The sequence below is a fragment of the Onychomys torridus genome, chromosome 3, assembly GCF_903995425.1.
Source record: "Onychomys torridus chromosome 3, mOncTor1.1, whole genome shotgun sequence".
In the NCBI taxonomy this organism is placed as follows: domain Eukaryota; kingdom Metazoa; phylum Chordata; class Mammalia; order Rodentia; family Cricetidae; genus Onychomys; species Onychomys torridus.
The window spans coordinates 102,082,848-102,099,217 of NC_050445.1; the positions used below are offsets into that span (position 1 = coordinate 102,082,848).

At 45.3% G+C, this 16,370-nt stretch overlaps 1 protein-coding gene across 1 annotated transcript in view; it reads left to right on the forward strand.

Moving 5' to 3' along the window:
* Window positions 1-16,121, forward strand: part of Lmcd1 (LIM and cysteine rich domains 1) — a 65,067-nt gene extending 48,946 nt beyond the window's left edge. The window contains exons 5-6 of the mRNA XM_036181482.1: window positions 14,451-14,666; window positions 15,520-16,121. Of these exons, the coding sequence (XP_036037375.1) occupies window positions 14,451-14,666; window positions 15,520-15,678 (375 nt within the window). The 3' untranslated portion in view covers window positions 15,679-16,121. The remainder of the gene's footprint in view (window positions 1-14,450; window positions 14,667-15,519) is intronic.
* The last annotated feature ends 249 nt before the right edge of the window (window positions 16,122-16,370 follow it).

Genomic DNA, 16,370 nt, shown 5'->3' on the forward strand with positions numbered 1-16,370 from the left:
AAGTGTCTACAGTGCACATGGAACAATAGACCTATTATGAAGCATATTTTAGTATGTTTCTAATCATAAAAAATGTACAGTTAAATAAGAAACCATCTTCTTTACTAAGTAAGAAACCATCTTCTTGACGATCCACAATCATGTGTGCCCATAAGACTGCGATGCAATCATGAGATTACATGAACACATAACATGGAAATGCACGGTAAATGGGAAATATCATAGCTGTTATTGCACAAGAAGTTTACAACAAAAACAGCCAATTCATTCAAAAGGCAGTAATTCCGTAACACCTTGCATGATAGTTTCCTCCAACAGAACCCTTGGTTCTGATAGATTGACCTTCTGAGCACTAGTTGTCACCTGCTGTATACTCCCATGATCTTTTGCCACCAGCAGCTCTTAATAGGCCCTGAAGTATGTCTTGCAGGGAAGAGGCTGACAGACTCTAGGAAGCAACCTATGAGCCTGGCAACCCATGAGCCTGGTTACCCTGTCCTTCCTGGCTCTAGGTTTCATAAATACCTCCCAGTTCCACCCCAACCTTGGCCCAATTTGGGATTGCCATCCGAGGAACCACGGCCTCATATCCTTTAGCTGAGAATTCTAATATTTTTTTCTTTATTATTTAACAGTGAGACTTATTTTTCAGTTATGTGTACATGTGTATGTCTCTGTGTGGGTATGTACACATGGGAATGTAGGTGCCTGTGGAATCCAGAAGAGAAGGTTGGATTCCCTATACCTAGAATTACAGGTGGTTGGGAGCTGACAGATGTGGGTGCTGGGAGCCAAAATCAGGCACTGAGCCATCTCTCTAAGCCCTGTCAGTAATACTTAAAAGACTCATTTCTTAGGATGGAAATATGTGTGAAAGATCTTTAAAAGAAACTAAATCTAGTTACCATAGTAGTTACTAGTTTTATAAACTATTTTTCCCCACACCAACCCAACCCTGCCCACTATCCACCCTTTAATAGTTGTCTGTACTTAAAGAGTAAGTTTTAAAGAATTCCAACTTGGAAGAGAATCTCTTGATGTCATTGTGACTTCTCTGAATTGCCATTCCCAAGGGAGAGATGCTGTTCTGAGAGCATATCTTGTCCTTGCCTAAATCCCACATATTTGTTTAACGTGAAACTAGAGCAAAGATGCTCTGAGATTCTGGGGTCTTGCCTGTACTTAACTCTGGGGAATATTTGTGATATTTTGGAAGCATTTAAGTAACAACACTGGCCATTAAGTGGCATATTCCACAGTCAGAAACGAGCAAGGAATGAGGGAGAAACTGTTAGGATGAATTTGTCTGATGACTATGAAAGATGGAGTTCTCCATCCTATCCCAACCACAATTTTAACTCATAACTCACTGTGTCATTAGTGGACTCACATCTGTCACTATCTGTAGATTCTGAGATCTTTTTCATCTTTGCATCTATATTGGGTATCTTTGATGTAGATTATTGGTGTTCAACAAACATGATCCACAAGTAAATCAATGTTCAAAGTACAGTGGGCTCTAGAAGATGGGAACAATTTGGATAGCAGTTTGCCTAAGAAGTTAGTGGTATTCCCTTTTCACACTGCGTAAGCACAAAGCTTCACTCAGACTTTCAGGATCTCTTTAAATTCTCACAGTTGCCTGGTAGAGTGATTTCATGAGAATCAGGTGAGGTGTAGACTCTCAGGTGCACAAACAATAGGCAGATTGTCCAAGATCCCATTTCCATAGTAGTATGCAGTATTTGTTCAACAGTTTTGCTATTTGTTCCAGAATAAAACAGCCGGGTTCTCTGTCTCCTCAAAGCAGGAGAAAGAGTCCCAAAGAAGGCAACTCAGGAGCAAAGCAGGCCATAAAGCTGTGTCACCAGCAACCTCACTGCCAAGTGTGGGCCTGAAGTACTCTCTGAGGCCCATGCATGCATGCATGGATAGATGCATACATGGATGGATGGGTGGATGGAAGGATGGATGGATGGATGGATGGATGGATGGATGGATGGATGGATGGATGGGTGGGTGGGTGGGTGGGTGGGTGGGTGGGTGGATGGATGGGTGGATGGATGGATGGGCGGGCGGGCGGATGGATGGATGGCGGATGGATGGATGGGCGGATGGATGGATGGATGGATGGATGGGCAGGTGGATGGGTGGGTAGGCAGATGACCTTCAAGGAGCCCTGCTTTAAAAACTACTACCCAGTACTCTTAGGGTCCTTTGCATTGTGTTCTAGAAACACAAGCATAGAATCTAACATTGTTTTTTATCACTCTACAGCCTATTTCTGCCCTTGACACTGAATCATGCTCCTCTGCCACCCAAGATCTCCCACCACTCAATATTGCATGCTGCTATACACCCTTCACTGTCCCACAGGCTTCTTAAGTTAGGCCATGTTGTTCTCTAAAACCTCATTATAGCATCTCACAGAGGAGTGTCATGTCAGAGCCCTTTCTAAACCCCTGTGGGGAACTCTCTCCCAGAGGCAATGATTCATGGGAATCCCAATCATCAGCCAGGATGCAGGACACAGCTCTGCCTGAATCCACCTGTCTAATGGCCACAGTTGTCCTCTACTGAGTCTCAGTTCAGTTCACAGATCCAGACCCCAGGCCTAGCTTTCAAAGCCCAGTATGTCAGGTAGATCCACAAACGAGGCATGTTGACTTAAATCAGAATAAGCACATCTGTCTATTGGGTAATGAACTAAGAGGCGTGGCTGTCTATAGACAGCTTCAGAGCAAATGAAAAGTCACCATCATCACACTGGCAGTGGGAGACAAAAGCATGGTGGAAACACCGTCAGCCACAGAGACTTTAGTAAGGCCTCTGCCCAAGAAAACCTCAAGGTAGAAACACCCCAGTCCCAGACACCAATTCATCGGCTGTCACCCTATGGGGAGGGAGACACTGGCCTTTCAAATCTACAAGGTCAATTAAATGTCTTTAAGTCTTTGTGATGACTATGAGACAGCTTGAGGTTGTCAGACAAATTTCCCAGATGAGAAACCTAGGACACAGCCATGGTAGTTTGCTAAGGAGCGGTAGGCTAATTCAAACCCAAGTCTTGTCAACATAACAGTGTGGTGTGAGCAGTCCTGAGAGGATCCCCTAGAAAGGAGAATATATTTGAGTGCTAATATCTGGAGTGAGCCACAGCACCTGACATCCCTGAGAGCCAAGCCTGCTGGAGAATCAGACCCTTTTCTCTGTGTGCTGGGAACACCAGGGCAGGACACCCTACCCCAGCCCAAGTCTCTCCTCATGGGTCTCAGGAGCATATCAGTGCTCTGTCAAGAGAGCTATGAACTCTAGCAATTTGTTTAACCCCACCAGTCTGCTCAAAGCCCCTCACCCACTTTCTAAGCTCCCACCCCCCACATCTCCCTCCTGGATAGAATTTATGGATGCCTGTGCTATGTGGGCGGCAGCCTGCATGCACTGACTGCTGACAGTTCCACAGGCAGTTTCACTGCATTTGGAAAGCTTGGTGGATGTTCCCTCAGAAATTGAATATACAGGGTTCCCAGGCATGGTCACTGTGCCCAGGCATTTCCGCCTTTCCACCACCCCACACTTGAAACCAAAGAAAGGGAACAGAATGCCAGAACAGAGCATGAAATGTACTCTTCATTCTGTTGCTGATCGTTCTTACCACATTCCCCCACCACCCCCACCATCACCTTGCCCCTTCCTCAGGTCAGGTGATCACCCCTGAACAGCAAGCAACAGAGAGTCAGTGAAGAGGAGTAGGCTCCCCACAGTCCTGAAAATGTGTTCCTAAGATCCCAAGATACCCAGTGGGATGCCAGAAGTAGGCCAATTCCTTTTTCCCCTCCTTCCCACAAAAATGCAAAGGGAGGCACAGAAGGCCTCGGACCCCACCTTCCTCCATAGGACAGCCCCTCAGATGGAAACTTACAGCAGCTGGCTGCTCAGGCTGAGGCCCATCCCAGAAGTGCTCATATTTGTGGGCAAGGGACTTCCAAGTTTTTGTCGGAGCAGATGTTTGGTTTGTGGGCTGTGCAGGCTGGCTGCCTTTCCTGCCAGCCCTACTTGGAGACTTGAATCCACCTCAGGCCCTCTGTGGGCCATTTCTTTCTGAGCTGGAGTAAAGATGTAGAGACCAGTGTGGGACCAGGGAGTCACAGCCAACCCTGGCCCCTTCAGCTTCCCTGACCCATAGGTGGGAACTTGGGAGCAGCCCTCACAATCACCATGGTGCCAGGCTTCTCAGCCTCTGCCTTCTTCCTTCTCAGTGGGGATATTTTAGTGACATTCAAAAAGATCATTTTCCAAAGGAAAAACATCCCTTTATTCCACTTTTTATACTATAAATACTTTCCCATGTGGCCATGTGACTTTTACAGGCATTTTTGTTGCTTCTTTTGAGTGGGCTACATAATATTCCATTGACTGAAACAGCCATTGGCAAGCTATTTTCTTTTTTATTTTTTTTCTTTTGGAATGTGTGGCATTTTTTTATTATTATTATATTTGTGTTTTAATTTTACACATCAGCCATGGGTTCCCCTGCCCTCCCCCCTCTCGCCCCCACCCTCACCTTTCCCCCATCCCCTCCCCTCCATTCCCATCTCCTCCAGGGCCAAGACTCCCCTGGGGATTCATTTAAACCTGGTGGATTCAGTACAGGCAGGTCCAGTCCCCTCCTTCCAGGCTGAGCAAAGTGTCCCTTTGTAAGCCCAAGGTTCCAAACAGCCAGCTCATGCACTAAGGACAGGTTCTGGTCCCACTGCCTGGGTGCCTCCCAAATGGTTCAAGCTGTTCAGTTGTCTCACTTATCCAGAGGGCCTGATCCAGCTGGGGACTCCACAGCCTTTGGTTCATAATTCATGTGCTTCCATTCATTTGGCTATTTGTCCCTGTGCTTTTTCCAATCTTGGTCTCAACAATTCATGCTCTTACAGTCCCTCTTCTTTCTTGACAATTGGACACCTGGAGCTCCACCTGGGGCCTGGCTGAGAATCTCTGCATCCACTTCCATTAGTTATTGGATGAGAATTCTAGCACGACTGTTAGGGTGTTTGGCCATCTGATCACCAGACTAGGTCAGATCTGGCTTTCTCTCAACCATTGCCAGCAGTCTATAGAGGATGTATCATTTTGGATTTCTGGGGACCTCTTCAGCACTCTGCCTATTCCTGTTCTCATGTGGTCTTCATTTATCATGGTCTGTTATTCCTTGTTCTCCCTTTCTGTTCTTGATCCAGCTGGGATCTCCTGCTCCCCTTAGCTTTCTTTCCCTCAAACCATGCCCTTCATTACTCCCACTGTCGTCCAGGTTGTTCATGTAGATCTCATCCATTTCTCTGTCATTGGGCGATCCCTGTGTCTTTCCTAGGGTCCCGTTTTCTAGGTAGCCTCCCTGGAGTTTTATAGCAGTCTAATCATCTTTGTTTTACATCTAGTATCCTCCTATGAGTGAGTACATACTATGTTTGTCTTTCTGAGTCTGGGTTACCTCACTCAGGATGATTTTTTCTAGATCCATCCATTTGCCTGCAAACTTCATGATGTCATTGTTTTTCTCTGCTGAGTAGTACTCCATTGTGTATATGTACCATATTTGCTTTATCCATTCTTCAGTTGAAGGGCATCTAGGTTGTTTCCAGGTTCTGGCTATTACAAACAATGCTGATATGAACATAGCTGAGCAAATGCCCTTGTGGTATAGCCACAAATGATATAAAATACCTTGGGGTTACTCTAACTAAGCATGTGAAGGACCTATATGACAAGAACTTTAAGTCCCTGAAAAAAGAAATTGAAGAAGATGTCAGAAAATGGAAAGATCTCCCATGCTCATGGATAGGCAGGATTAACATAGTAAAAATGGCGATCTTACCAAAAGCAATCTACAGATTCAACGCAATCCCCATCAAATTACCAACACAATTCTTCACAGATCTGGGAAGGCAAGCTATTTTCAATAAAGGACAGAGAGTGAATATATCAAAGTTGGCAGGCCTACAGTCCCTGTCACCTCTACTCACCTCAGCCCCTGTAGCATACTGTTATAGGCTCTATCTAAACAAGTGACCGGCTGTGAGCCAATAAAACTTTACTTACAAAAAACAGGTGGTGGTCTGGAGTTAATCCATGGAGAAATGCAGTTTGCTGACCCCTGAGCAAGAAAAGCCATCTGCAGCTTTTTCCTGATTATTTGGGTTTTGTTTCTTTTTTTCCTCTTGGTTTTTGCTTTTGTATGTTAATCAGTGATGTTGATTGTGATGGTGTTGGTGGAGATGGTCATAGTAATGGTGATGATGACGGTGGAGATAATAACAATGGTGATTATCACAGTAGTGCTGATGATAATAATGCCAGTGATGATGATTGGGATGGTGGGGATGGTCCTACTGATGATGATAATGATCCTGGTGTTAGTGATGGTCCTAGGGATGATGATGAAATGGTGATGCTGATGTTGGTGATGATTAACAGGTGATAATGTTATACCACACTTTACCTAAGTTATTTCAGGAACCATGCCAGGAAATTTCCATGTCATTTTATCTAATCCTAAAAATTACCCTATAAATCATATTGTGTATGTACATGTATTTTTTCCAGTTTTAGAAACATCTTATTTTTAAACTTTTATGCTCACCTACACGTATATATGTGTGCCATGTGTGTGTCTAGTGCCTGTCAAAGCCAGAAGAAGACATTAGTTCCCTTGTAACTAGAGTTACATATGGTTGTGAGCCACCATGTGGGTGCTGGGAACTAAACTTTACAAAAGCAGCCAGTGCTTCTTACTGCTCATCTGTGTCTCCAGCCTCTTTCTTTCTCTGCATCTTTGTAGACTGTATAGCACATACGATGTTGCAGGTATCCCCTGTCTCTGGGCCTAGACATTGTGCATGGCCCCTGCAACAGAGAATACGCTGAAAACTTCTTTACCCTGCTCAGCTGTGAAGCAGACAGCTTACTTTCTGTACCAAGCTGGTCCTTGAGCTCACAGTGAGAATAAATGCAGGCTACTGTTTCTTCTCATGAGAGTAGTGTATGTGCTTCATGCCCATCTCAGGCCTGAACAAGCATGGAGGATCCAATTAAAAGTACCCAATATTTGGCTTCCCTGGGCAAAGGCCTCATAGTTGTAACCTGCTCCAAGAAAGCATCCTTGGTAAAAAGGCTGTTAGCGAGGGATGAGAGGCAGATTTGTAGTTGGTATGTAAAATGAAAAAAAAAAATAAATAAAGTCTTAATAAAAAAATTTAAAAGGCTGTTAGCAGTAGTGTCCACTATGGGTAACAAGTTTCCTATAAGCCAGGGACCACCATTACTGAGGCTTTAACAAGCCCCAGTTTCTCCTGTACTTCCCTAGAGATGAAGCCATTGCACTGACCACATTTCAGACCTAGGACCCTAACCACTGTACACCCAGTGTGCTCCTTCTATGCCCTCTGGAGCCTCAGGAAGACTGGTATGTAAGTAAACAGAACTCAAGACAGTTATGCCTGCAGAAATGATGCCAGGCCAGAAAATGGGGGTTGGGGGAACCTTTTGTGGGACACAAGGCTGAGAGGCACAGCTGAGGACTAAGCACCATAAGAGGACATGGGAGATGCTGTTTATAAATAAGTTGTTGAGTGTTTGCATGGGAGTGAAGCCAGTGCCTGAGTTCAAGTCCTTGTGTTAATATTTACTGGAGGAGTGCAATGGTGAGATTTTCACGAGGCACTCTGGATTTAGACTGAGTAGGCCTTTGGATAAGAGCCTTCCAGGAAAAAAACAGAGTGACTGGGATGTGCTTCTGGCAAGCCCAAGGCAGGGATTACTGTAGCTACAGAGGTCTTTCTGGGCCCATGGGTCTCTCTGAACCTTGGTCCTTAGATACAGTTCTATAGCTGCATGGCCCTTGGCCACTGTCCTGAACCTGCTACAGCCTGAATACTTTGTGTCATGCTGCAACCACATGACTCCATGTATCCCTGTTCGGTGTGGTTCTTTCATTATGCTGTGGAGTCAAGTGGCTTCTGTCAATGGGGTCCCTTTTGTTCTCAGATCAGCCATTTGAGCAGAGCTCCATAGAGACATGTGTCTCTATCCACTCAGCTTTACTTGGGCAGGGGTCTGCATTCACATTTGGACTGGACTGGGGAAATCACACAGCTCTTCCTCTACTTCTCCATGTGATGATCACCTCAGTATGGAAGATTCTGGATGCTGTAACTTCCTTCTTCTCAGGAGTCCTTGGGGGTGTGTCTTTAGAAACGGAGTCCAAGAAAAGCTGCGTACGTGATCTCTAACTGCTTAAGGTTGTACAAATGTAGACTGTTGTATAAAAGGGATAGCAGTTTGGGAGACATTGAGTCTTGAAGTTTGATGTTTTCCTGGATTAGCCATGGGTACTGTTCTCTTCCATGGCACTGGACAGTGCAGTAGGGCACAGCTGCTGGTCAGCCACTCTGTTGTAACAGTGAACACCAAGACTGGACTCAACTGTGTTGCTAAGTCAGGAGGCTGACAGTTAACAGTGCTGGGTGCATGGCAATGTATAGTTTCCACTTCTGACTTCCTAACCCTGTCAGAAGCAGAGGACTACCCTCCTGCTTTGTGTCATATGGTGGCACTCTGCACATTCTGTTCCACTAAACTGGGACAAGATTCCCCGGGGAAAGGGAATTCAATGCCATGCTAATTGGAAGAGTATTCAAGACACAGCCAATTGGATCTGAACACATCCCAAAGCAGGGAACCCACAGCCCCACAGAGGCTCAGCTACCCTGTTGAATCTCCCTGTCTTTCTTAAGTCAGATGTTTAAATACTGCCTAGGCCCAAGCACAAAATATTCAAAATTGCTCATTTGGACTTTTTTTCCTATTCATTTACTTGTTCTGTTGCCCTGGCTGGTCTCTAGCTGGCTGTGGAGATCTCCTTGCCTCAGTTTCCTGGGTGCTAGGATTATAAACATGAACCATTGCTTTTCACTATTTGACTAAGCTCCTTATACTATGTGAGTAGGTCATAGAAAGTCATGGGCATGGACAAAAGCCTCCTGCTGGTTCTACCTCTGAAAAGTTCTGTCCCACATCCCCTGTCCCAGGGGAAAGTGCTGTGCAGACAAGGTTCTCTGGCAGCTATTGGGAACACTCTCTCATGAGCAAGCTGAGTTTGGGCACTTGGGAACAGGAGCAAAATACAGCTGACATGCTCAAGATAAATGACTTCCTAAAAGCCTTTTACCCTACTCCCAAGGAAATTCTGACTGCCTGCACCACCTCTTTTACCAAAAAGTCCAAGAGTGGCCACATGGGCTTCCTTAGAAAGTGTTAAAATATAAACTCTCAAGGAATTCAAATTAGCCTGTAGCCCCCAAGCCACAGGTCGGACTTCACACAAAGCTCATGAAGGTTTTAGCACTCCATGGTGGTTTCTCAAAGTGCAGCCCCCAGCAGTACCCATATCTCCTTGGACCTTGCAAATTCCTGGTGTGTTGAATCAAATGCTCTAGGGGTAAGGGGTAAAGGAGTACGTGCTGTGAGCCCTCCAGGGGACCGGAGACAGGATAATCCTGAGAACTAGGGTCTCCAAGGAGTCAGGGTTAGCGATAAAGAGCAGTAGCCACAAGCTCAGGGCTCAGAGCCCCTGGGCATGGGGCTGTGACAAGTTGGTCAGTCTGGCAGAGGTCAACTGATGTTCTGACCTTGCTCAGCTGGAGAGAAGGCACACAGGAAATGCAAAAGCATGGGAGGAGCATCCAGAGAGAGTCCACTTGGTATAGCATGGTGGAAATGAAGAGCCAGCTCCAACCCTCATCTCAGCATGGCATGGTCAGCATACAGGAGTAATTTAACCGCTCTGAGCCTCAGCTTTCTATCCTATGAGGGAAGAGGTCTGAATAACAAATGAGCCCTTTAAACTCCCCAGTAAATCCACTGAACTCTTACAGTGACCCCAAAATGCTACCACTGCTAACAGTGTCCCTGTTTGACAGATGACAAAATTGAGACATAGAGGTCAGCTTGCCTGAGGTCACACAGCAATCATGCAGGCAGCCTGACTCCAGAGCTCAGCTCCCTGCCACTCTGTACAGTTGAGAGGCTGGGAGCTTCACCAAGGGTGGAGGCCAGGATCACGGCAAGGAAGTAGGCGTAGGGTCTAATTATTCATTGCCAACCTGTTCCGGGTGGCTGAGAGCCCATGAGGCTGACAGGCCCAGGATCCACAGAGTCCTCAGCCTTTGAGATGACCAGGAAGACAGAAGTAGGAGGAGAAGGAAAAAACAGAGGAGGTCACACAAAGGAGGAAAGAGAAACCAGACATGTTGAAAGAGCTGGTTACACTACGTGTTTTTACAAATTGACAATGGCGCTGTTTGCTACAAAGAGCTGGTGAAGGGTAATAACTGTCACCCAAAGAGTCATGGGGAAAAGTGTATTCCTATGGCAGGGACCTGACAGAGCACTGTTAGAAAGGTGGGCAGGCTGACACCCAGTTCTGGGAAACTGATTGTTTCCTTCCTCCTCACTGACCTGGTTGTTACCCTGCAGCTCAGACCACACCTGCACACTCCCGGTCTCAAGAATCTGCAGTGGTCCCTACTGCCTCATGAATAAAGTCTCCATCCACCATGTGACTTCAGGGCCACCCTTGAGCACCCAACTCAGACTGCCTTTCTTAAAAGCTCCGATCGCCCACTCCCTGTCACGCGTCACCAAGGTGCTGGCCAGCATCCCCAGGCCATTTCTTTTCCCCTGTCCTCTCCTTCCATGTTCAACAACATCTGGGAATCTGGGGTGTGGCTGGCCAACAGTAAGTCCCTTCGGTCCCTTATGTGTGGGAGGAAAGAACTGGAAATTTCATTCTACAAAACTTAGAAACCAGACAGAAGACGTACTGTGTGCTCCAGCTGCCCTGTCCTCGTGCCTTACAATACCCAAGTGGGCATGGCAGGCAGTGTGCAGGAATAGACCTGACTGTCATTTATGCCTTTGACCCTCCGATGAGTCCCAGGCTGGTGGTACTCACTCTCTGGAAGAGGTACAGCATTTTCAGTTAACTGAGGGGCTCCCTCCCCCTTTTCATTCAAAGGGGAGAAGTGTATCTAGAAAAGTAGACTGTTCTAAAGCCCATTATCAGGCAGTGAGCATCCAGTTCAAATCCATCCAGATAAAAATGTCTTCCTTGACTAGACATTAACTCAGCACCTACTGTACTCCAGGAAGCTATGTTACATGGAGTAGAGACTCACTTGGTTTCCTTATCCTAATCGTCATCATTTTACTTACTTATTCTTCAGTGTGCAAGGGTATATTAAGTAGATCACTAAAAGAGATAAGATAGGTATAGTGTTCACACTATGCAGCTTTCTGTTCCTGTAACAAATACTTGGGAAAATCAATAAGGGAAGAAGATTCATTGAGATCACAATTGCCAAGGTTTCTTCCTATGGTAAGTTGCCCTTGTCACCTTGGACGTATGGTAAGGTGATGATGAAATCATGGCCAGTGTGTAGTGGAACAAAACTTCTCACCACCTGGTGCCCAGAGAGCAAAGAGATAGAGATGAGCATCCCACCATCCCCTTCAAGGCCACATTCCTGTGACCTCTTATCAGGCTCCACCTCCCATCAATAATATCCACAGACTGAGAACCAAACTATTAACATAGGGCCTGTAGGGAATATTCTAATTCCAAATTATAGTAGACTCTTAATTTTTGTTTTTTAAACTTGTGTATATGTGTGTATGCATATGCCTGCAGAAGCCAGAAGAGGGCACCAGGTCTCCTGGAGCTGGAGTTACTGGCAGTTGTGAGCCAACTGACCTGGATGCTGGGAACCACACATGGGTCCTCTGAAAGAGCAGTAAGCATTTTTACTTCAGTCCCTATAATGGACTTTTAACATATACCTCCCCATCCAAACATGGCAAAATGTAAGTATTTGGAATTGGGCCTGACAGGACTTAGTAGATTAAAATTAGCATACAAAGAAAAGACCAAAGACAGCAAACAGTGCAGGGTCAGACAGTAAACATTTCTGGTATCCTGAGCCAACAACCAAAACTGATCGCACCCTGTGAGCGTTTTACATAATGAGAGAGAAAACAAATTTCTGTGGCATTTTTATTCATGCAATTGAAAATGTAGCCCTTAAACATAGTCCTTTAAAAAAAATAATCTAGGTTTGACAATAAGGACAATTGAGTTCTTTTTGAGGATAAAATATTTGCTATCCCGAAGCAGCCCCAGGCAGTTGTTTGTTGACACCAGCTGTAAAAGCCACAGCACGTGGTCTAGAGACCTGGGCTTTGGAGGTAGCTTGGGCTTTTGTCTTCTGATAACTGTGTATTGCTGAGCAAGTCATGGAGTCTCTCTGAGGCATAGGTATCTCTAGAAGGGAAAACAACTGTTTACCTCACACAGAAATGACTGCCAGGTGTGTGTGAGGTTATTCATAATGGGCATAACATCCAAACACACTGCAGGGTACATACGTGCCCTAAGGACATGAGAGTCATCATCATCCTGGGACTTTGAGGAGCAGAAGAGGCTTTCAAATGACTCAAGAGAGTTTATAAAAGACTGTTTCTGGGAGGATGAAAAAGACAAGTATATAAATATGGAAGGAAGAGAGGGAAATATGGAGGATGGATGGATGGATGGATGGATGGATGGATGGATGGATGGATGGATGGGTAGGTGAATGGATGGATGGGTGGATGGATGGGTAGGTGAATGGATGGATGGGTGGATGGGTAGATGGATGGGTGGATAGATGGATAGGTATATAAGAAGAATGCTGTCCAACACTTACAAATCCAGGAGATATATCAATCAATGGTTCTCAAAGTACCGTTAGAGGAACCTGTGAGGTCAAGGTTTTGTATGATTCCACATAATGTATGTAGTTACTTGAACCATGAGAAAGTGGAGAGCTCTTTACATGAGGAATATGAAGTAAGTTTCTTGCAAAGAGGACAATATGGAAAGAAGAGGAAATCTTCACTGTGGAGAAACTTTACCAAATCTCAGCCATGGGGTCATGGTCAACATCCTTGTTCAACCAAGGTCAACACTCCTCCTTAGGAGGCATAGTGACAGCATATGCCCCTGATACCAGGTGAAGAAAGCAGGGTTGGCTTCTGGGGTCCTCATCTCAGTGTTACCCCATGATAGTGACATTAGGCAGTTCCTAACTGGCATACATTTTACCAAATATCTGACCATTACTCCCCCAAACTGTCAAGGTCCCACAAACAGAGACATGTTAAGAAACTGTCACCCCTTCCTCCAAAGGAGAGCCCACAAAGCAAAAGACTAAGTGTGGGATCCTGGGTGTGTACCAGAATAAAGGAGGGAGGTCACATGAAATCTAAAGGTACCTGAATGAAGTCCCTCAATCATATGTTACTACTAGCTCACTGACAAAGGTACCTGACTAATACAAGCCAAATAAGAACAGAGAAAACAGAATGTGGTGTGTGAGAAGTCTCTGCTTTTTTTCCTTCTGTAAATCTCAAACTATTCAAGAATTAAAAGATGATCAGAAGGCAATGCAGGGCAAGAAATCTATTTAAAGCTGAGCAAAAAGAAGGGTTCCTGTGACCTCATATTATATGTGGTGACATGTTTTTGTTGTTGTTATTTTTTGAGAGGGACACACATGTGCCACAGCACACATGTAGAGGTCAGAGGACAATTTTCTAGAGTCAATTCTTTCCTTCGACTGTGTGGGTCACAGGGGTCAAACTCAGGTCATCAGGCTTGGCAGCAAGCACCTTACTCCCTGAGCCAGCTCAGGCCCACGACTAACTTCTGAGAAACGGCCACTTGTTGAATTTTGATGTCGAGTCAAAGACGCATATCCTGTTTTCTTGGACGGCTATTTTAATTCTCCTCCCTTCCTAATCCAACTTATCAAAGTGAGGCCAGAGTTCCTCTACAGATTTCAACCAAAATGGCACAAGGCAAAACACAGACATATAAGTAGTTAAGAGAATCCAGCCGTCTTAAGTGAGTTATTTAAAAGATATTCAATTGTTCTTCTCACTAAGGTTTTTGTTTGTTTGTCTTAGAAAATACAGTTGTTTTTGGGCATAAAACATGTGTGCTAACATGCCCATATAAGCTTCTTCCTATCATTGTAAGGGAGTAATTCAAATGTTTTCAGTTTTAATTTCTCTTCAGGTGATTATCGATCACTGTTTCCCCCATCAACAAAAACTTTGTGGAAATCTTCATAGCTATTAGGACACAAAGAGTGGTGAGGTTAATCAACTTGAGAATCACAGAGATCGATAAGTGACTTTATTTAGTCCTCAAAGATTGACAATGCATTTATCCCACTTTGCAAGTGGCAAAACCAAGGAACAGAGAAGTCTTTTAACTCATTCAAAGTCACACAGGAAGTAGAAAGTGTGGAACTGGGATTCAAACCTACATCACATGCCCCTCTTTCTCATCTCCTTTCCAGGTCTGTGAGCTCTGCAAGGGAGCTGCCCCTGCTGACAGCCCTGTGGTCTATGCTGATAGGGCTGGCTACAGCAAGCAGTGGCATCCCACATGCTTTGTGTGTATCAAGTGCTCAGAGCCACTGGTGGACCTCATCTACTTCTGGAAGGATGGCGCACCCTGGTGTGGCCGCCACTACTGTGAGAGTTTGCGACCCCGATGCTCAGGCTGTGACGAGGTGAGAGTCAGTAGGCTGATGGGAGCGAGTGGGTGTGGCCACGCTATGTAGTACAACCCCAAGGCCAATTAGGTAGAGCTCTGCTGATGGTGTATTCTTCATTTGAGAAAATTGGGGACCCCCAGCCTCTGTTTTCTCATCTACAAAATGAATCTGAACTAAGAATGGTGACACACGCTTACAATCCCAGAACTTTGGAGGTTGGATGTAGGAAGCCCGCCCTGGTAGCTCACCTAGTAAAAATGCTTGCCCTGCAAGTATGAATAGTTGAGTTTGAATCCTTAGACAACAGCATTTTTAAAAAGCCAGGTTACATATAAGTGGAGGAACAGAGAGGTGGTATAATTTGCCAAGTCACAAGGCTGGCAAATGTCTACATGACAGCTCATGCTCATGTCCTATTGTGCTCCAAAGTCAGAAGACCTGCTAAACCATTCCATTCTGCCTTTTCTCAGCTCCTGGAGTCATTCTAGGGTGTCACTTCATTCTGGGTCCAAGAGATCACCCCGTGGTTTTTTGTTCTTAGCAAATGCCCACTGTCTGCTTCTCTGTTGTTAATTGTTGGCCAGGGTCACTCAAGTTATGTAATCCAAACTCAGAAAATAACTGGCCTCTGAACTCACCCAAAAAGTTTCACAAACATTAAAAAAACCTGCCTGTGGCAGAGTATTTTCTTTCTCATGCCTGAAAAGCTGAGACACAGCCAGGACCCTCAGATTATGTCAGATTGCTTTGTGGAGGCATTTAAAGGGCACAACACAAATGTAATGGGAATCCCATAATTAATCCTCTACACACTGCCTCTACTGATGGGCAGAACCTCAGTCATGCCTTCCTCTCTCTCTCTTCCCAGATCATCTTCTCAGAGGACTACCAGCGCGTGGAAGACCTGGCTTGGCACCGGAAGCACTTCATCTGTGAGGGCTGTGAGCAGCTGCTGAGTGGCCGTGCGTACATCGTCACCAAGGGTCAGCTCCTGTGCCCCACTTGCAGCAAGTCCAAACGTTCCTGAAGGGCTGCCCACCCACAGCCAGAGTCTATTGGATCCCACCAGGAGACTCAAGGCATCCTCTGGGGCAGATGCACCAGCCAGCAAACAGTGCATAGCCTAGGTTGAGGGGTGGTAGATCCTTGAGGGTCAGTAGTTTTAAAAGCAGAGGTATTCTAAGAAGTCTTAGAATGAATTTATTGTTTCCCAATTGCAACCAACTAAGACACACTGGTATCCTGCAAGGGAGCCCTGGGAGAAGTTTCCCAGAATGCATTTCTGAGGGATCCAATCAAGTAGCTGTAGGCTGTGCTTCTTTCCCTTGGACATGGGATCCCTCCAGGGGGCAGGATGGAATCTCAACTCTCATTTGTTTGCCTCTTTCAAGTGGAATTTGAATCTTCAATAAACAATACTGTTGGCATGATAAACACATCAATAAAAGGTTTATGAATTTCTCACTCATACACCTTTGTCTAATTATTTACACTATGATGCTGATTCTCTAAGAGGTCGTTATCCCCAAGACCCTGAGCTGGTACTGCCAGGAGCTGAGTAAATGCTAGTAAGTTCTGTAGACATGCTTATCAGACTCCCAATTCCTCTCCTCCATTGCTTTCCCCATGCTCCCAGATACCTGATAGCAACACTTATCCATATTTCACGGTACCCTAAAAGTAGAAATGTTACTAGAATTAAGGACTTAGGCCTGTGCC